This window comes from Aedes aegypti, chromosome 2 (genome assembly GCF_002204515.2).
Source record: "Aedes aegypti strain LVP_AGWG chromosome 2, AaegL5.0 Primary Assembly, whole genome shotgun sequence".
NCBI lineage: Eukaryota > Metazoa > Arthropoda > Insecta > Diptera > Culicidae > Aedes > Aedes aegypti.
In genome coordinates this window covers 286,297,407-286,322,572 of record NC_035108.1, presented here as the reverse complement: position 1 = coordinate 286,322,572, position 25,166 = coordinate 286,297,407, and the positions used below count along the sequence as shown (strand labels likewise).

Sequence of the window (25,166 nt, the reverse complement as noted above, 5' to 3'; positions counted from 1 at the left end):
TCTAACCAAATCAGGTTTCTGTTCGTTCTACGCGCCTTTCGCCTTTGAAAAGATTACCAGGAGCTTACGTTTGCTGGCAACTACAGCAGAGCTGTTAGACATCATCCTCGAAAGCGCAGCTATAGCCGTATATGCCGGTTTACAGGCATATTCAACCACCTTGACTCTACATACTTAAACAGAGTGTAAGTTCTGTAAATAAAATTACCGGATTCGATCTGTAAAACACTGAATTACAGATGTTTCGGTAAACGAACAGTTTTTGACAGCAATATTACCGAATTTCGGTAAATTGTCGTTGATCTGTCAACATTTTTACTGAAGCGTCTGTGAATCGCCAAAATTACCGACAACGGTGAAATATTTCACTGATGTTTCGGTAACCGATCTTTTAGCTCACTGAAATCGGTAAATCTTTAAGTTGACAACATCTTGCCGTCATATTTTTTTTTCTGGTGGTGTGTTGAATCCTTCGGAAGTTGCAAATTGTATGAACAAAAACTATTACGATTACGATGAAGGTGAGCATGATAAATTGTGAATATTTCATAACGTAACAATCATGATTGATTGTAGGGCCCGCCATACATTAGTCAGCTATCTATTTTCTCCGTCTCGTATAGGAGGCAACATGGCGGCTTGCATTATTTTCGTGGTACTTCCAACAACGATGGCCCTCATCTTCAGACGTGTTTGATGCTTGATATGTCGTAATACAACTCAAATGCAGTAAATATCGTTCGTCATTGACAATAAAAAAATGAGAATAATCACACAGTTTTGCCTATTTTGTTGGTGGTACTAATGAGAATGCAGCCTCCCAACAAACAAAAACCGAAGAGCAGGGCTACATTTTTTCGGTATTAGATTACCGAAAGATCGGTAGTTTTGACAGCTGCGCTCAGAAACTCAAATTACCGAAACTTCGGTAATCTATTCGTTTACCGAACGTTCAGCTGTTGAGATTTCGGTTAATAAATTACCGACTTCGGTAATTTGATCTAATTGTGTATGGTGCAATCATCTGCCGAGATGAGCACCCGTTGCTTGAACTTGCGGTTGTTGACCACCACCACCTCAGTCTTGTGACGGACCAGTCATAGTTTCCTAGATCTCATCTATTCCTCAACTATGGAGATTAGACTGGCCCATCTCAGTATGGAAGAAAAATAAAGTTGTATAATTCCACGGGGCACACCCCAGAATTATTCCTTAGGGTTAGAGGAAGACTTCCTGAAAATTTCAGCTCATTTGATCGTTCCATGAGCTGGCGCATTTGATTTGAAGTTCATATGGGATTCCCAGCTCAAACATATGGAAAACAGTACACCATCTACTATTTGGTTCAGGAAAACTGTTGATCGCGTTCAATTGAACCCAGAATGTCAAAAACTCTACTTGATACCATAGCGAACAATATTGTAGAAGGTTGTATCATGATTAAGCGTTAGCGTTAGCGTAGTTACGATATACTTCGTAGATTGGATACTAGCAATATTTATGTTTCGTTTTGATAATCTCATTCGGACTGCTTTCAAGAACAAGGATGGGGAATATTCCTTGATCCAATCTTAAACAAGAAGACCAAAACCATAAATATCGCTATTCCTGGCCACGCCCATCTTTACCGTAACTTGGGATAGGGGAAGGAAATGTTGATGTAGCACCTACTTAATGAGAGGCCACCGACTCAGCGACACCCTCATAAGTGCTACGGAGGTGGGGGTTGGGAGAGGAAAAAAAAGTCAGGATTCGCTTTGAAAGCTAGCGATAGACCCATGGCATTTATTGTTTAGCGTTTTGAATTTAATCTTTTGAATGCCGGCAATCAAAGAGAAGATATTTATCGTATTTAAGATATATGGTTAATTAAATTCCGCATAGTACTTTCCGTTTCAAATGATTATGTTTGCGACGAATCAAGTGTGTGTATCTGCATATTAATGATTTAAAAGCAGAACCGATCCCTCAAGGGTCATCAGAGGGAAAGAATAGAAGGTAACAGAAAAAAAAACAGAAAACCGCTACGCGTAAGATCCACAAACCTAGTCTTTATTTTTTTGACTATTCGAAAATTGAACATTAGAAACAAAAAAAAACGTATCCAACTTATATTGAACAAATGGCGGCAATTCTAAAAAAAATAATAAAAAAGAAAAAAAAGCTCCTCTTTATGTTTAAACGCTCAGAAACGGAGAAAATGTGGAAATAGTGGCAAATTCAAAACATATTTCCACCCACACGCAAACCATTCGATTATCCGTGATCCCGAACCGACGATGCATATCACAAAAAAAGTAACAAATCGTTCCCGCGGCACTTATCAAAATTCAACTATTGCGAACAATATTCTGTTAATAATTTGGAACAAACTCACCGGATCTCCCAATTGGGTATAGCTGGTAAGATGACCAATCCATTTCCAACAGTGGTTTGTATTACCACGTACGCAAACCGATAGGCTCAGGTAGCATTATTTCCCTAGCAAGAAACCGAACGGCACACCACAACACATTGCTTCTTCGAAAACCGATCTACTCGTCCTGCACAGCTTAAATTGCACCGATAACACCATTCACTACAAATCACACTCATGTAGAGAGCACTGGCCAGATAATTTCTTTCTAAAACTTTTACTGCACAAAAAAATGACAGCCGAATTTTTTTCACGTCCCCGTCGTAGAAGGTTGTATCATGATTAAAAGTGATAAAGTTGGTGGTTTAACTACTGCCGTGCGGGGTGACATTGGTCCTAGGGGGTGACTTTGACCGCCCTTTTCGATGCATCTCTTGACTAGCACGGGAGGCAAAAAACTAATCCATGACCATCCAGTGGCTAAACATACCGTATTCTTGAAGCTTGCCTCATTGTTTTCATTATTCTGGTTTTAGTTTGCTGTAAAAATCTTGGCCCAAAGTCACCCTTATGGACCAATGTCACCCCGCACAACGGTATCTGAAGTAGATCTGCAATACAGCTCAGCATTTCTTCATCATAGCATGATGGTTACCACTAGGTGCATCATAGCCACCTATGACGCTGGGCGAGCTGCTGCGCAAGACGCATGCATATATGTGACTGTACGGGAGTTCTGATCTAAGCCTTACTTTCAACAACTGAAATGTTAATGATAATGAGCTTAAATCCAGATACAACCTTCTGCAATTATGTTCATTAGGGTATCAGCTAGTGTATTTGTCATTCTGGGCCCAATTGAACTCGATCAATTAGTACACAGAACGAAACAGTGACCAAGGGTCAATTTTCAATATATTTAAAACGAAAATCTCATACAAACTTCGAATTGAATGCGCCAGCTGGTGGTGCAACCAATTGAGTTGAAATTTTGAGAGACCTTTTTTCTTACCCTAAGGCACATATCTAGGGGGTGCCCCGTTGAGTTTTACAACTTTTTTGTTTAAGGGCCAGTCTAATGGAGATAGAGTGCGATGCTGTCAAATCTACTTCCTTCATCGATTCACCATAGACCACTAGACTTCCCATGTTCGCAAGGTCGACAAAAGCGCTATTGACTATTTCGGCATTCGGACTATAATCAGCGCATGTTTCCAATTACTATGATTTGTTCTAACCCTAATCTGGATAGTTGCGTTCCACAAATCTTTAAACATTTGTTATTTGTCGTTCAAATAACGAACATATGCTGAAAACGTCAGTGGCGCTTACTTCAACCTTGCGAACATGGGCAATAGAGTGATGTCGTCGATGAAGCCAACAATCTTAACGTCGTAACAGATTTGCCATTGAACAAAAACATTGTTGCTGCGTAAACTAATATGTTTTGCAGTTATTTTTGTCTTATTAATATAACTTCTCTAGCAGCACAGCTTGTTTCAACTCAAGAATAAAAATATCTCTTGGAACTAATTAGAGTTGTCAATTGTTGAAAACACGACTTACAATTGCACTGAACACCAACGCAAAAAGCGCAAGAGGCGGAGTCTGTTTGCAACATATCAGTTTTACCCCAACCGGAAACGTTGGATTGATTACGGCATCGTGAAGGTGTCATGGATGAAGAGCTCCTGTTCCACTTTGTGCGCAGCCCAGCTAAAACCTCTGGTAGCCTAAAAACCCTGCTAGCCGGAACTAGCGGAAAACCTTTGGCGCTAGGGGAGACCTGGATAGGGGAAACCAAGCCTCCGAGCCTACCTCCCTGGGCGACGAGGAAAGTTGAGTTTCACAAGCAATCGGGACGCGGTGGGCTTCACTCGCAACTCCAATGGATAACGCGGGAAGTCACATAATATCTATCTCTTCCGTAGAGGACCTTGGGCACCCCGGGCCTGCAAGGCCTGCAAGCTCTCGGGAAGCATTTCTTCTATCGGAACATCCCTGCATTTGGTGGGTCAAACTTTCGGGCCTACCATCTGTAGAGCTCTGTCTTGTTCTTGCACCGAGAGCGATACCGAAATACCATCCGATCCCCCTTCAAGTGCCATCGGATCTCCGCCACTCACTGTTAGTTCACCATCAGGAACCACCACTGGTAAGGCGATCCATTCGTGCTCTAACACCACTTTAGTTCGAAGCAGGGAACCAACTAGATTTTGCCTGCAGTGGAACATGAAGGGGTTCTTTAACAATCGTGCGGATCTTGAGATATTCACAAGCTGCGACCCCCCTTGGATCCTGGCCCTCCAAGAAGTCAACCGGGTTACACTCGAACAGCTGAATCGCTCACTCGGCGGTAGATATGTATGGGACCTTAAGCGCGGTAGCAACTTCCGTCGTTCCGTCGCCCTCGGGATGCTAAAGTCGATTCTATCTGCCTTCTCCAATATCGACTCCCAGCTTCCAGTTGCCGGGGTCAAAGTTCAGGGAAGCACAAAGATATCTGTGGCATGTGTCTATTACCATGCGGAAATATTCCTAACCTGCGGGGTAGGTAGAAAATTTTATTCGACAACTGCCCGAACCTAGAATGTCCTTGATGATTAAACGCTTACTATACGGTCTGGGGTTGATCCCGGTCAGACTCTAGGGGCAATACACTACTAAATCTCTTCGAAGATAGTGATCTCACTATCCTAAATGATGGTTCATCGACTTTTATCAATGGTTCGGATCTGTTCGAATGGTTCAGCTGGTGCATCTATTCGGACCCACATGGCAGCGATCACCATCTTCTCCAAATCTCGTTAGCCGTGGAGGCTCCAGTAACGACCAGGCGTTCTCACTGGCTGTGTGATCAAGCAGATTGGACTGTCTATAACAGCAGCATAAGTGCATCACTCCACACTTGCCACCCGAGCAACATGGCAGAATTCATCGACATTCTCACGTAAGCGTCAGCCTTTTTGATTCCGAAAACAAGTAGCGAGCCTGGCCGAAAAGCTCCCCGTTGATGGTCCTCAGCAATCAAAAAAGTGATCAAGGCACGTAGAAAGGCTCTTCGCACCGTGAAAAGGGTGGCGCCTGACCATTCAAACCGATACGTAATCCTTGATCGGTATCATATCGCAACACTTCCACACCATCACGCAAGTCATCCGAGACGCTAAACGAGCCTGTTGGAAGGAGTTCCTGGAGAGCATCAACGTAACACAATCAACCGCCGACCTATGGGCCAAGGTCAACGCTCTCAACGGAAAAAGAGCTGTCACTCCACCCACCCTCGATATTGATGGGAACAGCACTGCGTACCCAGAAATCATTGCCGACGGCCTGGGAAAATATTTCGCCAAACTCGCTGCTTTTGGGCCCCACGATCTGGTAAGCTAATCCTACTTGAACTGATAAATTAGTTGTGGACTGGTAACTCCTATCCACAGGAATGGCAAGAGAGCTTCGTTGCCCCAATCACGAAACCTGACAATCAAGCTCGAGAACCAGCAACCAGCAAACTATCCATTGCACTCACCTGCTGCCTTTCTAAAGTAGTAGAGGTATTCTGAGTAGTGCGAGTGTATCACCGGCTTGAGTCTTCGGAGCGCCAGTGAACCGGAAACAATCCTCCAACCGGAATCTCTGGGTTGACTTCGGCACTCTACCAGCCAACAACGGAGTATGAATAACGCGTAACGTTACCGGTTTCGGGAGATATTCCTCCGTCGAGGTACTCTCCATCGGAGTAGGCTAGCTTCACCGTCGAGAACTAAGCCGAGTAGTATCGATCACGACGAACCGCTGGCTTTGGGTCGTCGGGGCGCTTGCTAACTGGAAGTCACCCCTCAACCGGAATCGAAAGTCCGACCTCGGCATCCAACCGGTCTACCCGTAGATCATGACGAGCAGAGAATGGAGTCAAGCGCACCAAAAAAACACAGTAGTATCTATCGAAAGGCGCCGGGCGTGCGGCCGGACCGGGTGGCTTCGCGGCCACCCCAGTAGGGTAAGTCTCACATGGTTCAGGCGTGAGGTCGGCCCCAAAATGTGAGTGACTTTGAAGAGACAAATTGCAGCCAGATCAAATAGATCAAGAGGTGACGAAAAGGCGTAGAGGCATCAACAATCAACTCTGCCTCCGGAAGTAATACCATGAGGTAGTTGCAGGGGGAGATCAGGCTTGTAGCCCAAGCCAAAGCAAAGTGGCGTGGTACAGAATTATTTTCCCCCTTTTTTTCTCTGTTACCGCACTCGAGACGTGCATCCGCAGTAGACCGTTGAGTAATAGACCGTAATAGACCGTTAAGTGAGAACCACAGAGCCTGAACGCCATGTACTTCCCAGATAGCCGGGTAAGGTGAAAGTTTCTAGTTTTGCTAGAAGTGCAAAAACTCTATATATAAAAGCACTGACGGATTCTCTCCGTAAGAGGTGTTGGAATAGGTATACTGCCGTTTTGCGCATATTTGTTCCGCGGTCCATAAGGTTTACATGGAACAAGTAGACGTAGAAGGGCAGTATAACAGATGGAAATCTAGCAACCTGCCTCAGCCTCCCTGGGCAGTGCTCAATCTTCTCCGCCGAAGCAGCTGCCGGTCTATATGCCGCCACTGCACCTACTACCAGCCCGATAGACAGCACTAGGGTACCCCCCGATATTCGACGGCAGGTAGGGTGGGTGAACTCACGAGCAGTTTTGTGAAAAACTCAATTTCTCACAACTCACGCTTGAGATTTTTCATGTGTGAGTTGTCAATAATGCAACTCAGCAGTCAAAAAAACATGGATGAGTTGGCTCACCTTTTTAACTCATTGTCTCGTATTTCCACAGTTCACTCACACACGTCAATAATTTCTTGTTAGTCTGGTAAAATTATGTTAATCCTTTCTAACAACAACATTCGGGTTTCACGAATTTTTGCCGGGTTTTGCGACTGAATCATTTTTTACGGTTTGAGTTGATTGAGTTGATTTTTCATCAAAATCTCAAGCGTGAGATTTGCGAAGCAGATCTCTAATGAGTTTGCTCTCACGGGAGAGCGTATTGATTGAGATTTTGAGTGTGAGCATATCAACACTGCTCACGAGAGGCTTAGCTGGAAAAATTAAACGTAGCACCGCTGCGTGGACAGACTTGAGGTCAATTAAATCCCAAACAATAATTTCCCGGTTGAGAAACGGCCTCACAGTTACAGAGGAAACCCTTTCCATCGGTTCTGCGAGGTATGTGACACGGGTAACACAGTTGAGAATTTTATCTGCAACTGCCTAGCCTTTGTTAGCCCCAGACAGATGAACATACGAGATTTCTGGTAGTATTTGAGAAGCTCTGCAGGACGACCTCTCTGCAATTGCAGCGCTTATCTTCTTCATTAAGGACGTCGGATTATACTTTACGACTTAGATGTACAATTCACGTGATCGTAACCCACTAGCTGTTGTAGTCCCATGATATGCATGTTCTATAGAAGTTTTAAACTTGTCGGACCATTTGTCCGCTCTGAGTGTTAGTCACATAAGAAATGGCTCCTTATTGTACCCCAAGCTTAGTGTTGTTTTAATGTGTGACTTCGGCTAAATTTATGCACTAACTAAATGCACATTTTGTCAAACTCTTAGATACATTGTTGTAGGGCTCTGAGCTGTTTGAATCTCAAATAAGGGTACACTTCTCTCATTGATGCACACCTGTTGGAAGGACATCTTTTGCCAATTATCTTTATATCGATAGTTTTTCGCAAATAATCGTGTAATTTGAAGTTTATTAGTGAAAACAATGAAAATATACAGCGCCAGAGAGATTTTAGTTTTGAAAAACGACCCAAAGTTGATCCACAACTGTGGGGCCACTGTATGTGAAGAATGTTCAGCACAGGCTTTTCTGCTGAAGAATCGAGAAATTTACATGCGGATGGTGCCGACGAGGTGGCAACATTATTGATTTCTTGACTCTATGCTTGCCTCTTCGAAAGCTCTACCAGATGGGGGTGATGGAAGGGATCTTGCTGACTGCAGTTGCTGCTGGCGGCCCACAGGTAGAGCTGGGTGAATCAATCTTTTGCATATATTAAACAGGAGGGTGTGGTTGTCACTTTCGTTCGCCCCTCTGTCTATATTGGTGCACCGCCCGGCATATGTAACTTGCAAAGTGCACAGAAGCAGTGTCTATGTTTGTTCAGTGCAGTCTGATGGGAAGCTTTTATGATTGGGTCAAATATTTTCCTACAATTATTATTGCTATCCATTTCGAAAATTGACAGTTGCAATTTTAATGAAAATGTTTCGATGATAGTCTCATCAAAGGTTTCTATGTTCTGATTGTTTTACCAATGGAATTGAAATCGATCAAAGAGAAACATTATACTCTGAGGAGGGAAATATTTAGGCAGCTTTGCTATTTCTGGCACACTTCCGTTTCTTTCTGCACTAGTTAGAGGCCATCCATCAAGCATGTTACGCTTCTAGTTCGAAGGAGACATAGCAAAGAAGTGTCATGCAATGTACAAATTGTAGTGAAAAAAGTTACCAACATTTGAGTGGTGTTCTGATTGATCCTTTAAATGTTTAAATGATATAACTAAGTAAAAAATCAACTGTAATTTGGGTATTAAAACGAATTTGTGGTGGCATTTAGCTAGTTTCCGATGGCACAATTAATCAACATCCGAGACCACCAAAGATTTTCCGGTTTATCTCTATATAAGGCGTTTATATAGGATGCATTATGTTCCCGTTTGTTTTTGACTTAATTTGGTTCCGTAATTTCTAAAGGCTGTATTCATAAACGCAGCATCTTTTCACATCACGGAAAACGTCATTCCAAAACGTCAAGTGTTCCAAGATAAACAAATTCCACAACTACCGTTTTGATTCATATTACGGACACTTAAGGCCTCAGTGAAGTATAACCCAGCTTGGACCATACAAAATAAATCATTCTGTATGATTTGTTGGCGTTATCGAGCGTCGGAAGCCCTTAACTTTCGGATGGTGGGTATAGAATACGCGTCCGCAAATTGAATAATTTTAAATAAATCAAAACGTGTGGCCTTTTCGTGATTCTTATTCCGGACGCTCCCTCACTTTTGCCTCATATTCCGGACGCTTTGATTCGAATTACGGACAGCTCATGATAATCATTAATGGAACAGTCAAATCATCAATTGAAATCGTTCAACCACTTAAGAGACGTCTAAGGTAGTTGGGCATTATAAATTTGCAACGATATTTATGGAAAAACCCTAATAAAACAAGCCTTGAAAATGAGAACTTTTGGATGGCGAAAATTGAAACATTTCGTGTGAAATGTTTCCCATACAAATGAGAGTGTCCGGAATTTGAAGCTGTCCGTAATATGAATCAAAACGGTATTTGAAAAATATTTCCATCAAACCAGTGTTGACCTGACTCATTTCCCCGAAATTCGAATTGTGAAGCCATGAACTGTTATAACTGTGCGTTGTATTCCTGAGATGGAGTCTTGGTTCCCGGTTGGGCTTGAGTGTTGCACATGGGATCCGACAGTTTCGATCTCGGCGGGCCGCAATTCAAGTTTCGGTGAAATGATTTGCACTCACTCACTCACTCATTTCATTTCACCGAAACTTGAATTGTGGCTCTCTGGGATCAAAATTGATCGATTTTGTGTGCAGTACTCAAGCTTAACCATCTGCTTTTCTATCTTAGGAGGATAGACCATGGTTGTAGTAGTTCGTGGCTTCGTAGTTCGGAAAATGTTATTTTCGGGGAAATGAGTCTGAACAACACTGCATCAAACACTACTTTAGCACTGCCATCACCAAACCTACTTCTATATCTACCTGCAACCAGACTCGAAGGGGAGGAAGGTTTTTTAAGAAGGAAATCTGCCACACCACCGACGACCCACCAAAAACCAGCCCGAGCTCTGTATGTATTCAGAATGCACAGAAGATACCTGAGGTACCCTTAGCCTCAGTCCCTTTTCTCCCGAAACCACCATACGGCACTACTTCAAGGAAGGGCCTGTGATTATAACAATTTAACACGTGAAGCAGAAGTAGCCTCAGCAAACTGCTTCTCCTAACCGACTCAACCATTGATACAAGGGAACAAACTCGGTAAGGCACCTGGTATACAATTTTAACACTTGATTTCGAACTATGCAGCGTTGCCAAATCAGTTTCACCGGAAAAGCATGTTTAGACGTTATTTGCACATCTCATTTGCCTCTTCCAACAACCTTACAGTTCTTCAACTCGCATATCTTTTCAACCTTTCCTATGGTTGATGAGCCCCCTGTTTCTCGTTAAAATTGCATTTTTACTATTCAACAACTGTTTGTTTGTAACGCTTAACCTTATGAGCAATATTGCTAAATACACGAAAGATAATAATACAAATATCCAAAATATCAGACCTTCATCAGCAACGTAGAACTAAATCTATGTGTTTGCTTAGTTGTTTCATAGGTTCTACGTAACTCTATAGAGTAAATCCATAGAAATCAAAACAATACTGTAAATCTCTTCGGTGTACTTCGGTGTCATACAGGGTGTTCGTAAATTATCCGAACAACAAAATATGGGAAAGATGATCTCACATTTAAAACGATAAAAAATCAATGACCGTGTACCTTTTTTAATACATCCATATGTTGACACAAAATAGAATTTCAAATAATTTAGAAATAATTGCTTCTTTCTGAGATAGGCAAATTTTAATTTTTCGGAGACGTTATTCTTGAGGGCTGCTAGTCATTTTAGAGATGTTTTCTTCCTAAAATCTGAAATAGATTATTTCAAATTTTCTATTACTGTTTGAAGAAATCTACAGTTCCTTGGCTTCAAGTTAGGCTGGAATTAGGAAATAAATCAGTTCAAATCCTGTGAATTCTGTGGACTTTTATCTTCCATCAAAAAACTCGAGAAACGGCTCTCTCTAAGACCTTTCAACACTTTTGTCTTGATTTGACAAATATTTGAAATCGGAAATGTGTGAAACTAACTGCTAAAGAACATAATAGGTCAATGTATTATACCATGCAAGAATACTGAAATTATTCCGCTTAATTGCATTGAGCCATGCCTTCAAAGTTTGTACGGATAATTTGCGGACACCCTGTATGTTACTGGTTTATAACTCATCTTGATTGTATAAAATAACTACCTCGTTCACTTGAAGTCATTAAATTTGCAGTGTACATACCACACCAAGTTCACACACCGAATAGCCATTGGTGGCACACACACGGGACTCGTCTAGGGCCAACTGCTTAGTGCTTAGTTAATGCGAACTGCTCCGGAATGAGCTCGGGGTCGTTTCTTGGGCAAACTAAAATACACGGTACCTCGTGGAACAATAAGTACTGCGTGGAACACATTTTCCAACTTAGACGAAAACCCATTATCCTTCCCGCATCCGAACTCATACTTTCGAATGAAAACAGGTGTAAAATGCAGAGGTTACCCATGTACCCCATTGCCGTACGTTTTCTCTTTGCAGAACGTCGCAGAAAACACAAACGGAGAAGGGCACCCATCCGAACAACAATCTCTAACAATATGGCTTTACAACTAACTCCCAAAGCTGAGAAAATGTAGAACCCAGCTCCGGTCGTTCCGGTAGTGTCTGTTTGCCGTTTGGCGGAGGGCCAGTGCAGAAGGGTGCATGCTCTCTAAAATAAAGTTACACAAAATCGGGCTCTTCTGGACTAACACACAATTGGTGTTATTTCCACACATCCTGAAGAATCGATTTTGTGCTGATGTCCGCTTGATTTTTACAAACTTGTACAAAAAGAAGAAAAAAATTATCCCAGCAGCAAGTTTTTCAGTATGTGTTAAAACCAGGGACGAAAAAAATCAAGCTCACTATACTCAATTCACTGAATTTATGCCACCATCAAAGTAACCACACCACCACCAATATGAGTGTACCAATGAAGATGGCACAAAAGTAGATGGGCAAAACAAACAACGATACCCGTATGTCGTTGGTGTTTTTGATTATCAGAAGCAGAAGAGTGTCAGTTTTAGAAAATTGATTATCAATGAGGTTCAAATTAATTAAAAAATATGCTGCTATACGGATAATGAAGGATCCGATGCACGGAATGGATTATATTGACGCGTCTTTAGTGTGCCTCGTGCAAAAACTTCAACATCCCGAAGCGGAATGTAAAAAAGTTAAGCTTATGAGAATGAATATCATTTTTTGTTTCCGATTATCAAAAAGCGTTTGAGTAGCAGCAGGTTAAAAGGAAACTGATAATCTTGCGCAAGCGCTTTGCCAATCTTTGTTGTGTTGTCAAGGTGAGGATAAAAACAAATAAAAATCAACGAAGATTCTACCCAGCAAGTATCAATGTAGGCGAGGGTAGATTGAGTATTTTCGTCCCTGGTTAAAACACACCTGATGTGTCTGATTTTGTGCGAATCATACTCAATTGTGTGTAACTTCGTTTAAGCGTGTGGCTTTTTTGCTGGCTATGAGTAGCACCGAACAGTTTTTGTTGTAAACTTTCTCCACCAAACAAACATTTGAAAAGTTTACCTCCACATGCTCTTAGCTTGCATAATGTAGGTGTAGGTATGTATTTATATGCGCACATTGATGACAAAGGATGATGGTCCAATAGAGAATGGTGATGAGAATGAAGCCTCCCCATAGTGGGAGTGTGCGCTTTTATGTTCGAATTTCATTCACAGGAGAAGTACACTTCCGTAATAGGAAATTACTGAAGCAAATAAAATGACACATTGTAACACATGACAAATCAACTATGAAGTCCAAAACCGCTAAATGTTGAGTAAGCAGGAGGATTTGATACTCGTAAGAAACAATATTTCAGGAAAACGAGAAGAATTTTAAATAATTCAGTTGTTACAAAGTTCAGATTAGAAAAAGTCTGAATTTTTCTATTGACCAGCAACTTCAGCATTGTCAGTTGTTGAAACGTGATATAAGGATTTTACATAGAACCTCCGAACAATTTCTTCCAAAAATAACATCAGCCGAAGGACTTCCTACAAAGAATTCGAATGGAAATCCCCAACGAAAATGTCTAGGAATTCATTAAGTGTAATTAAATTCTTCAAGGATTTTTTTAGAGACTCCTCAATGTATTTTATTAAATTGATTGCTTTAAAGGCACAATGCATGAGTACATGAGTTTTATACTAATATTTCCTCTTGAATTTTAAGGGATTATACTCATACTAATACTCTTGACTTTTGTTTTCGTTTTGCTTAACATAATTAATGTTGTTTCGTTTAATATGTTGTGGGTTCCACACTATCAAAGTTACCCGCATTATCAAAGATACCCCGTTTTAGGGTACTCTTTCTCTCTTGCTTCTGTGCTCACTCTTACTCAAACTTTGAAAACAATCATGAGTGACCCGTCCGAACAAAACCGGTCTCGCGGAGTTGTGATGACACTCTGTTTCGATGGGATTTTCCTCGGTTGTGTTTTGTGTCGCATCTTTCTCGCTCGTTTTTCGTTCTGCTTAGTATATTTCGCTCCCTCACAAAGAGGCAAAGACAACACGCCGCTCAAGAGCATGCTACCAAAATTTTATAATGCTGGATAATACAAGCCTGATCGAAGGTACTTTTGAATGTTTCCGAATTATATATAGAATCATTAGATTAAACTCTTAGAAAAATCTCTGATGAAATTCCAGAGTATCACTTCCCGACTAGCAGGGCGTATCATCATTATTTCACAAATATATCATATTGAGATATAATGTTTTTATTTAACCCCCGGATAGTTTCATGTTTGATGTTAGTACGACGTGCTACATTTATGCATGGTAATAAAAATCACATCATGTGTCAGAAAAGTGAGATAGAAAATTGGGTCGAAAACAAGACTGGTTAAAAGGTATCGGGGCAAAATGAACACTTGCGTGAAATTTAGTGATTTCAAAATATTTAATGGCTGTCAATCGTTTCGATATGTAAAAGGGCTCTCCTTCAATCATAATATCTAAAAATAACACTGCTGGGTTCATTACTTTGCTAAAAAATTAGATTCTTCCACAGCCTTGCTTATATGCCAATTTTGAAAAGAAAAAAAACTTAAAGTTAAATTTCGAAGGACAGTTGAAGAAAATAATAAACTTTCGTCAAACATTTCAACTCCAATACAGATTTCATGCAGTGTATGAACTGTTGATGAAGTATATGTAAATTCTCGTAGATGAGCAATTCTCGCTGAAACCAAGCCGCCATCGGCACATATCGTTAGAATTCCAATTTTATGTCACTGATCGTTAGTATATGCTGAAACTAAAGGGTGGTCCTTTCGGTTTTCTCAAATTGGTGGACCCCTCGTACGCCAGCCAGCTAAACACTTTGCGAAAAAGTCCACTTCTTGATAATTCTTAGGTATTTCTTCGCGTGATATGTTTCCCTTGGAACACATAGTAAACTTAGAGGCATCGTATAAAGAAGTGATGTGCTTTCATTTGAAGCTAAAAAAAAAATAGCGGCCATTTTTAATTTGGCCGCCATCTTAAATTTGGTCGGAAAACCCATTATTACACTCGCAGCGCACCGCACTTAATTCTGAGATCACCATCAGAAAGCTGAGAAAAAAAATTAGTAAGATAGGCTACATAAACTAAGTGAACGATGGTATTTAACCTATGAAATGACCAGTTTTATAAATCATGTTCTACGATTTTGTTGTATATGACGAGGGCAATCAATGCGAACATAATTTGTTGTACCACAAAGGAACAAGTTTTCAATCGTTGGTATTTTCTACGAATCGAGTGCATAGCATAGCATAGCATAGCATAGCATAGACTGACTGTACATGTCAATGGTTGCTACTCCGTGATTGATCCGAACCGGTAAGAATTGCACTTCGATCCAAATGAATAAGGGATGGGATTTTCCGCATATTCTCAAAGTGCAATTTTAGCAGCTCTCATATAATTGATCAATTACGGCGCCAGCCAAGTCCTTACAGTCAGTTGGGAAGGGTAAGGAACGTTATTGTGTAATGATCGTTGCTTCTAAAGACCGAGAATACCTCTGCATCTCCACAATCATCACGGGACAGGTGTGGTTAGTGAGGGAGGAAAAAGATCTGGGAGTCACCTTTGGTCGGTGATGCGATCCATGGATTGGGAGGGAAAATACGAAACTTAAAACTAGTGTTGCATTTTTGTATCGCAGTAAAAATATATTGAAAGAAATTATAAAAAAGTCGACATTCATAATATCGAACTATTCATAGGTTATTTTTAGTAATGACGAAGACAGAAAGGATTGTGTATTTTAAAAGTGTATATAACAGAAATAAGGGTATTGTCGACACATGTAATGACGAACCATTCAAAGTATGTTTGAAAATTAAAATAAAATTTAAATAAAAGTTACGTTGCAACAAAAAAATGTCTTACGTCGACATTCATAATGTCGAACTATTCAAAGGATATTTTGACCAATGACGAAAACATAATGGTATATTAAGTTTAAAAGAAACGCGAAAAGGTCGACACTTGTAGTGACGAACCATTCATAGCTTGTTTGAAAATAAATGCTACTTATAGCAACGATAAAAATGAATTATCATAAGCATGAAACGATCTCATCAGTACTTCATTCTCGGCTGAACACGAAGCTTTTCGCACTTGATCAACACGAACCGAACACGATTGGTCTTGACTCCGTTGCGCGTCCCACCGGAAGATGCAACCGAAGCAAATGACCACGCACTATTGTCGATTTTTTTTACCGAACACGATTTGTTTTAATTCCGTCGCGCGTTCCATCGGAACACGCAACCAAATCAAAAGACCACACACTCTGCTCTGGCCTTTGCAAAGCACTGGGCAAACGAACGAAGCCACCGAATTTGGGTGAAAAAATTTGGCGGCATTCCTGGATTTTTACGTCTTTTTGATTTTAAGTAGTAGTAGTAAAATTGGAATATACTTCTTCACATGTCTTGTCTTGATCTGAGAGAGACTCGCGAAGAGGAAAAATATCAACGTCATATGCAGCCCAGATTCCCCTCTCACGAAACGTCAAATGCAGCCCACCGTTTTTATGGCTGAAAAAGTGAAAAGTATTGTGTTCAAAGTAAATTGTTATTGAAACCCTCAGTCAGCGGAGCAGTTTTTTCCAAAGTTGCTGATAAATCTAAGCAGAAGATTAATTATTTTTAATGTCTGCTACGTTTGCTGGCATGATATTTCACTCAAACGGCTATTTATGATTCGATGTGATGCAAACTCCATTATTTTTTGCTGAGAGGTTCATGTGAGAATTTGAACGGCTTGCGCATAATTGGTATAAACACAAAGTGGAATAAGAAAAAAACTCAGCAATCACAGAAAAAGAAGACCGTCTTCGCGAGTCTCGTCTCAGGTCTTGATCATTCGTCAATGTCAAATGATACAAGGCGCCATCCATAAATACTATAACGCTCTAGGGGGAGGAGGAGTAGTCGCAAGCGTTACGGCTCATACAAACATTTGAATTTTTTCATACAAAAAGCGTTACGCATGGGGGGAGGGGATCAAAAATTGTCAATTTTAGCGTTACGTAATAAATGGACGCTGACCAATTGATTTATACTTGGAGCGCTGTAAGCTTATACATAATAAACAGAAAAAGAAACAGAAACAGAATAAATGGCTCATTCTGGAGAATCTTAGTTGAACCTTCACGTAAGTGTAATAAACAGCTCTTTTTGCTAAAAACCTATTAGCTGGTATTGAACTAAGTTGTATCTAACCAAAGAAACAAACTTCTTCTTCAAATAAATCTTATAAACCTCTGTATTTATTTGCATTGAACATTAACACAAAATAAAGATACATCAAACCCATAAGATGCAGATGCTCCCAAAATCATGACACTGGCAATTTTTTAATTGTGACCATGGAAACAACGTTCTCTAAGACCTCCTCCATCCTCTAATTTCAAATAATCTAATATTTTCAACAATTAAATTGAATCGAAGCCAAAACTCAATTATTCAAGAGCACAAATCTGGGGAAGTAAGCATTAGTTTGGGCTGAAAACTCAATCGATTGGCAACTTACAGGTGGTGATCAAACGATCATGTTTCCATCCCAAACGGATGTTCAGTTCTCCAGTTGTGGTCTTGAAATTTGAAGTCTGCCTTTTTGGAGGCCTAATATATATATAATAGTTCCTGTAGGAATACTTCGTCAATTTTAGCTGTTTCAGATGGGATTTCCTAAATTGATAATAAAGCATTGAGTTTGCTGTAAATTATGTAAATAATCCAGTAGGGAAAATAGTGAAATTTCTGTAAAAATCTCTTCAGAATTCATAGAAGAGTTCTCCGCAGTATTTTTGAACTTTCATTTTTTTTTATTTTGAGATTGCATTTTATAAAAGATTTGCAAAACCAATGCCAGGATTTATGTGATTTATGAAAGGATCATTAAAAACGAAACGCAAAACATAACTAAAGATATCTAAAGAAAGAAAAAAAATGGTTGAAATTTACCATGAGCAAAAGAAAGGACTGCTCAAGTGATTGCTAAAAATATATAAATTCTAAAGCTGAATTCAGGGTGTAACACCCGACCGAATTCAACTAGAGGGCATGATAAAATAGTCAGAATAATTTCAAAAGATGCCATTTCTGATCATGAGCATGAGCATGAATGACCGCTTCGTCGTTGCACTACATGATTGACCAGAACACTTGAAGTTGCACAGAGATTCAATGAATGGGGCTTGGGATTAGCTAACCATCTTCGAAGTGCACAAATTGAGAGCTCAAATTTTGAAAGTCAATAACGGCGCCGGCCACGTCCTTACGGTCATCGGGGAAGGGCAGGGATGTTAGTTAGACAACCGTTGTACTAGAGACCGAGTATGCATCTCCACAGTTGTCATGGATACGATATTGGGTTAGTGGGATAAGGTGGTGATAAAGGTGATGCGATCCAAGATATAATCACGCCTAATTTGATTCCCGATACTACTCGATTACGCATTGCATGCCAAACGTATGTGCTTACGGTTCTAACGCTCGCTCCCGCTGCAGCAAGCGACACAATCGTGTTTGGCCCCACCACTCAATTTCGAAAGGTGCCATTTCTCAAAAATATTCAAAAGAATACTTAGAATTATCCCTATAAACTTCTCAGTTAGTTCTCTTGGGAAATTCATGGAACTCTTGGAAAATCATGGAGCAATTCCTTGCATTTGTTAATTTCCATAGGAATTCTAAAGTAGGATTCCAAAGATACGTTCCAAAATATACCTTGAGCTTTTGCTAACAGCGGTGAAATTCAAGGTACACCGAGGAAAGATTTCTGGACATAAACCCTGAAGTGATTATTGAAGAAATTTCTTGAAGAATCGGAAGAAAAGCATCCAGAGTAATTCTAGGTGGAATTCCTGTGTTATATGTGATTTTTTTTTATCAAATTCTTTAACGTATTCTCCAGAAATTTGTTTAAATTATTCGACAGCATTATTAACCTTTCGAGTTCCATAATGAATTTTTTGTGGATTCCTCAAATATATTTAGCGGACTGCTGATAAAACCTTTAAATAATTTTGTGCGAAAATAAGATTATGGTGCATTCAAGAAAAATCCTCAATCAATCAAGACAAAACTATTTTATAGATATCAATACTGAGAATAATGTTCGATCTTCTGTTCGATACATTCAAACAAAAAATAATTTTCGTGGTGACAATTTTTTCATCGACCAGCAAAGGGCGATGCAACGTCAAATTCTCCAAATGATGTCTGATATTTGGCAGAAGTCTTATTTTAATTTGGACTTCAAGAGTAATTTCAACATTTACACCTGCCACCCGCTAACTATATCCATGCTAGGGCTGAAAACCACTTTAAAAATTTAATAATAGGTGGGCCGTTTACCAAAATTTGATCTCTTAAGTGATTCAGAGAAATAACTTTAGAACACACGATGCATTCTGATAAAGCCCCAGAAAATTATTGTAAAAAATCTCATAATAACAAGGATACTAACCAACCATTTATGCTCCAATAGCATTTCTCATAGTTTAAAAGCTGAACCGAGCAAAAAGCACAACTTATTACATTATCCAGGCACCCGGGCAAATAACGGATGTAATACTTTTACCCCTGGCATCAATGTGGCCGGGCAAAGCAAAGGGAATCAAGCGGGCTGCAGCACAAAAATATATATTACTTGTAAAGTAATTAATTTCTCCAGGTAGCAATATTAAAGGCGTGCTTTTACCTTCTCATGTTGCAGGAAGCCTCCAAATAGACAACAGCGAAGAAAGTGACATGGGGCGGTACGAGTGCGTGGCAGAAAACTCCGTCGGTACGGAACACACCAAGCAAACAAACCTCTATGTGAAAGTTCGACGTGTGCCACCCACCTTTTCCCGGCCACCGGAGCCCATCTACGAGGTGATGTTGGGAGGAAACCTGACGTTAACCTGTGTGGCGGTAGGATCTCCGATGCCTCTCGTCAAATGGCGCCAAGGAATTGATCAGGATCTAACACCGGAGACCGACGTCCCGGTTGGGCGCAACGTTCTGGAGCTGAGCAACATTAGACACAGTGCCAATTATACCTGTATCGCATCTTCTACGCTCGGGGTTATCGATGCCACCACCCTGGTGAAGGTGCAATGTATGTCATCCGGAGAGTTATGGGATCAGGCCACGGATCATTAATATTTGTATTCATTTTACAGCTCTCCCCGCAGCACCAACTGACGTGACAATATCGGAAGTTACCGCAACACAGGTGCGCCTAGAGTGGTCGTACAAGGGACCGGAAGATCTCCAATACTATGTAATCCAGTACAAACCGAAGAACGCCAATCAGGTAAGTGCTCCCTTGAGACCACACGCGCGGAACTGGACGAGACGGCTGTAAACTGAAGCCTGTCCATTTTTCTTTGCTTCGGTGAAAATGCGCAAAGATGAAATTAATCCCCCGTAATTGACAGCATTATTAATGGTGTTTTTTTTCTCTCTCGCAACGGCAATTTCTCTTTGGCAGGCGTTCAGCGAAATCAGTGGTATCATTACAATGTTTTACGTTGTGCGAACGCTGAGTCCATACACGGAGTATGAGTTCTATGTGATTGCTGTGAACAATATCGGTAGAGGGCCGCCCTCGTCGCCAGCTACGTGCACTACCGGAGAGACAGGTATTTCCCATCGGGTCCAGCACCCAGATTCCCCCACTCTTCCACACCACCACCCCCACGCTTACCTTGTCACCGAATCTATCCCGTCGTCCTCAAATGCACCAATAGCAAAAAGTATACACATATTCATTTCAGAGCCTGAGCAACACCGGGGGTTTCTCCCCCCCATTTTTTTTTGTTTTTCGATATCAAACGAACAGGTATCAGTTTCCCTTGTTTTATGTTTTCACAAGCGCACCAAACAGCAAACACCATCTATTAACACATCACATATCAGTCGCCGCGTGGCTTCGTTGGGCTGCACTAGGGTGGGTCAGTTTCGAGCGTTGGCGTTTGTATGATCGATACAGAATGAGGCAAATAAGGGAAGCATTCATCTATTATATCTGCTAGCATAAATGATTTCTTATGTTTTAGGAAAAAATAACAATGCTTCATGTAATTGATAACCACTTAATCGAATAATCGAAAAACTAACAGCAAAAAAGAATTAAATTTGATAACATAAACTGCCCATGTGCTCACATAAGTGCCTTTTACCATTTTAGCACAGTAATGAACGTATGATTGTTAATACTAGGTTTTTATATCGATAGAGCGTTTATTATAACCCTCATCTAGATATTCTTTGCCAACTGACCATTTTTATCATTCGTATATCGTGAGGCAAGCACGAAGATACTCTATGCTCTGGGAAGTCGAAGTAGGATTCGAACCCACGATCGCCAGCTTGGTCCTGCCGAATAGCTACGCGTATCTGGGCCGACGAAAAGCCATTTATCTCATCAATCTTGCTATTATTTCATGCGAACAAAGACCCACCCTAGCACGTTATACTGTAGCACACCAATAGCTTTCCAAAGCTTCGAACACAAAACGGACAATATGAACGTCAGTCAGAATCAATGAGAGCTACCGGTAGAGGTACGGCATATCCTCCGTCCGCAGGGTGGAAAAATAATGACCTGTAAAGCCGAGCACAGTCCAGCAGTATTGCCCGAGAGCGCCACTATAATTGATTTTATTACGCGATGGTCGATCTCATAGATCACCATTAGCCTCTAGAGACCAGGCAGGGCCATTCACTATCACGCGTGCCGCCCGCCACCGAGGTCAAAACGTATCGCCAGAAAGCGAAAAAAAAATCATTTTGAAGCGTTCCGGTGATTGATAGATGGAGAGGAGAAAGGGGGAATGCGTGTGTCTGCTGAAGAATAATGGCCGGAAAATCCGCCTCCGGCTAGTATAGCGGAAAACAAACAACAATTTTCACACTACTTTTGTTTTGATTGCAGTTAGTTTGCCGTAGGAGTAATTCAGATTGCGCGATCAATTTGAACGGATATTTTTATCCCAAGTGTTATGTAATGTCTATACAGTACACGACGCATATGGGTTTTATATGGAGAAGAAAAAAAATGATCAAAAAAATCACTTTGTTCAAATTTCTTATGATGTGTGAAAAATAGCTTTAATTTAATTAATATTGACGTATCCATCTAAGACAAACAATTTTCGTATAGCCATTGTTAAATCTTCTAAATCCGCAATCTTGCTAAAAATCTTCTTGAAAGCAGAACCGTTGGGTTTGTTTTCGCAAGTAATGCAAAATAAATAGCTCGGGCATGGAATGGCTAATTAAATGCTGGGCTTTCGCCTCTCTCAATCTTCATTGGACGATATTATTGTTATCACTTCAGGTGACTATCCCTCACTATGAGCACAAACGCGAGTTTGTATATGGAAGACCATATCCATAGCTGCACACGCTTCAACTGTGGTTTCTCTTTAGCATTTCATCTAAAGGACTTAAATTGAGCTGAACAATCAATGTACTACTTTTTCTGATATGATGTCTAACCTTTAGCATATTCGTGATACACCTTTTTTACATTTAGAGTATGATAAGCCATGCAAAAATCTAGTTATTTGATATGAATTCGCAATGAGAAACCGCGGTATGTAGCACACGCATAGATAGAGATTATACTGTACTGCATTACATCTAATGGCAGTGTTGATTTTTGCCAGCAACCATTAAATATCACCCACTCCCTTGCACTTATTATTCAACGGACATGTCAGTAATTTATCTTAATTAATTGCCCCATTGTGTTGTGTAGAAACGAATTTGTGGTTTGGTATTCTGTTTGTGACCTGGCTCATTGGTTCTATAAAATTATGTGAAAAATATGGTATTTTTTCAGTACAGAGCAGTAACATACAGTCAGGTCTTCTGTAAGACGTTGCCATCCACTGTTCTCCCACCGTTTATTTTCAGCTGTTTATAATGGGATGAAGCTTATTTTTCATTTGTGGCTGAGACATAATATGCTGAATTCCAGAAACTCCTCCAGGGAATCTAAAAAAGACACGGACACCATCTTCGAGAAACATTCCAGATGGAAAGTTCCAACGGCTGAAATGGGAATCGAACCCGCATGACACGATACACTTAACTGCCTGGTGACACTAAATCGCAGGGAATCTAGGAATTCTTCCAGAGATATATCCAAGAAAAGCAGTAGATGAACTGCCGCAAGGATTTTGCCAGATAATCCTCCAGGGATTCCCATAGAATTTCCTCCAGAGATTCGTTGTATGCCTCGAATAATTCCTTCGAGGATATTTACAAAAAATTATCTAGAAATACCATATGAATTTTAACATAAGTTACCCCTTCGAATTTCTCCATGCATTACATTAAGAAAATCTCTACATGGATTTCTCCAAAAATATCTCTACATAGATCCCTCTTGGAAAACATCTGCATGGATTTTTTCAGAGATTTCACCAATGATACTCCAGAGAATTCTCTACCGGGATTTTTATCCTTCAGCAATTTCATCCAGTTTAACCTTCAGAGATTTCTACAAAAAAAATCACCGAGGCTACTCCAAGGATTTCTTACTTACCTATGGCATGGGTCCTGGGCACCCATTCTGGAACATATGGCTGACGTGAATTATTTCCATCCTGGGCGAATGCCAGCTATCGCCTTGACCTGCGGCCAGGTCAAATTGTCGGCGACTTCTTTTATTTCTTTGTTGAGGCTGCGTCGTCATGAACCTCTGGGTCTGCCTCGGTTGCGATGTCCTGCTGGATTCCAATCCAGGGCTTGTTTGCAGATTTCGTTTCTGACCCGATGTAGAATATGGCCGTCAAAACCCCAACTTTCGTTGTTGAATTTCGGTTTGTATCGGTTGCTGGTGGCACCGACGATGGAGCTCAGCATTAGACACCCAGTTGTGTGTACACCATGCCCGCCTTCTTAATTCGTGCACCTATGTCGATCTTCAGTCGCCGTCAGACGCCAATTGGCTACCAAGATATTGGAAGTTTTCGACGTTCTCCACTGTTTGCCCGGTTACTGTAAAGCTGGAAGGGCTGGCCGTGTTTATATCCAACGATTTGGTCTTGTTGACGTTGATGTTGAGACCTGCTGCTGAGAAGCGTTCGGCAAGATCGTCAAGCTTACTCTGCATATCAGAGCGCCGTTGAGCTATGATAGCAATATCATCAGCAAAATCGAGGTCATTAAAGTACTCCGTAGTAATAGGCTGCCACAGCAAACCACGGTTTTGTTCACGGTCAATGGCACCTTCCAGGATCTCGTCATTTACGATGAGGAACAGTAGCGGTGATAGTATACATCCTTGCCTCACTTCAGCTACAACCCGGATGGGCTCAGACAAGACCCCGTTGTGCAATACTCTGTACATACTGCACTTCCATGAGGCCGATGATTTCCTCAGGAACGCCCTTGCGTCTCAGGTCACTCCACATATTTTCGTGATTGAGTCGGTCGAAAGCTTTTTCGTAGTCAATGTATACCACATACAGGGACTCTTGGAATTCGTTGATTTTCTCCAGGATGATACGGAGCGTGACTATATGGTCCACATAGGATCGTCCAGCACGCAATCCCGCTTACTGCCGACGGATAGTCGCATCGATCATCTCCTGGATCTGGTTTAGGATCACTTTGCATAGAACTTTGCCCCGCCAATTATCGCATAGTTTTTTGGGTACCTTCAGGTGAAGATGAATCGAAGATGGTCTTGAAAATTGTAGGTTTGGCTTCAATTCATCTTGCATTCAGTCGGCCGATAAAGTCGCGGTGTCCCAGATATTGCGGAATAATTGATGCAAAAGTAGAGGGGTCTGCTTTGAGCATCACGGCTGATATGCGATCGACCCCAGGGGCTTTGTTAGATTCCATACTTTGGGTGGCTGTTTCTATCTCCTGCAGTGATGCAGCTTCGGTGTTGATGCGACTAATACGCCGAACCTTGGGCGGATCATGCTGAGATGTTGGTGGCCGGGTTGGTACTTGAAAAAATTGTTCGAAGTGCTCAAACCAGTGTTTAGCTGGTCAGTGGGGTCGGTTCACGTCTGGCGCCCAACATCTCTGACGCTCAACGTCTGATGAGCCTACATCGTGCTGGATAATTCGGCAAGTTGACAGGATCTGACCAAGGCAACTGTCGAAGGGCGTACCGAATAAAACTCCGTTGAACTTGCTCCATTCTGACGATTTGAGTGGTGTCATGCGGTGCCCATACTCATGCTGCGTACTCCAAAATATGCTGCGACCTGACAAGCAGTACAGCGATTTGAGCGCATAAATATCATTGAAATCGTTTCTACTGCGACGAACAAT

General features: G+C 41.1%; 1 protein-coding gene across 14 annotated transcripts in view; it reads left to right on the top strand.

Moving 5' to 3' along the window:
• LOC5566252 (tyrosine-protein phosphatase Lar) overlaps window positions 1-25,166 on the top strand; it is a 607,417-nt gene that overhangs the window by 445,820 nt on the left and 136,431 nt on the right. For all 14 annotated transcript variants that reach the window (XM_021845273.1, XM_021845268.1, XM_021845272.1 and 11 more), the window contains 3 exons: window positions 19,591-19,977; window positions 20,042-20,175; window positions 20,353-20,503. In XM_021845273.1, the coding sequence (XP_021700965.1) occupies window positions 19,591-19,977; window positions 20,042-20,175; window positions 20,353-20,503 (672 nt within the window). The remainder of the gene's footprint in view (window positions 1-19,590; window positions 19,978-20,041; window positions 20,176-20,352; window positions 20,504-25,166) is intronic.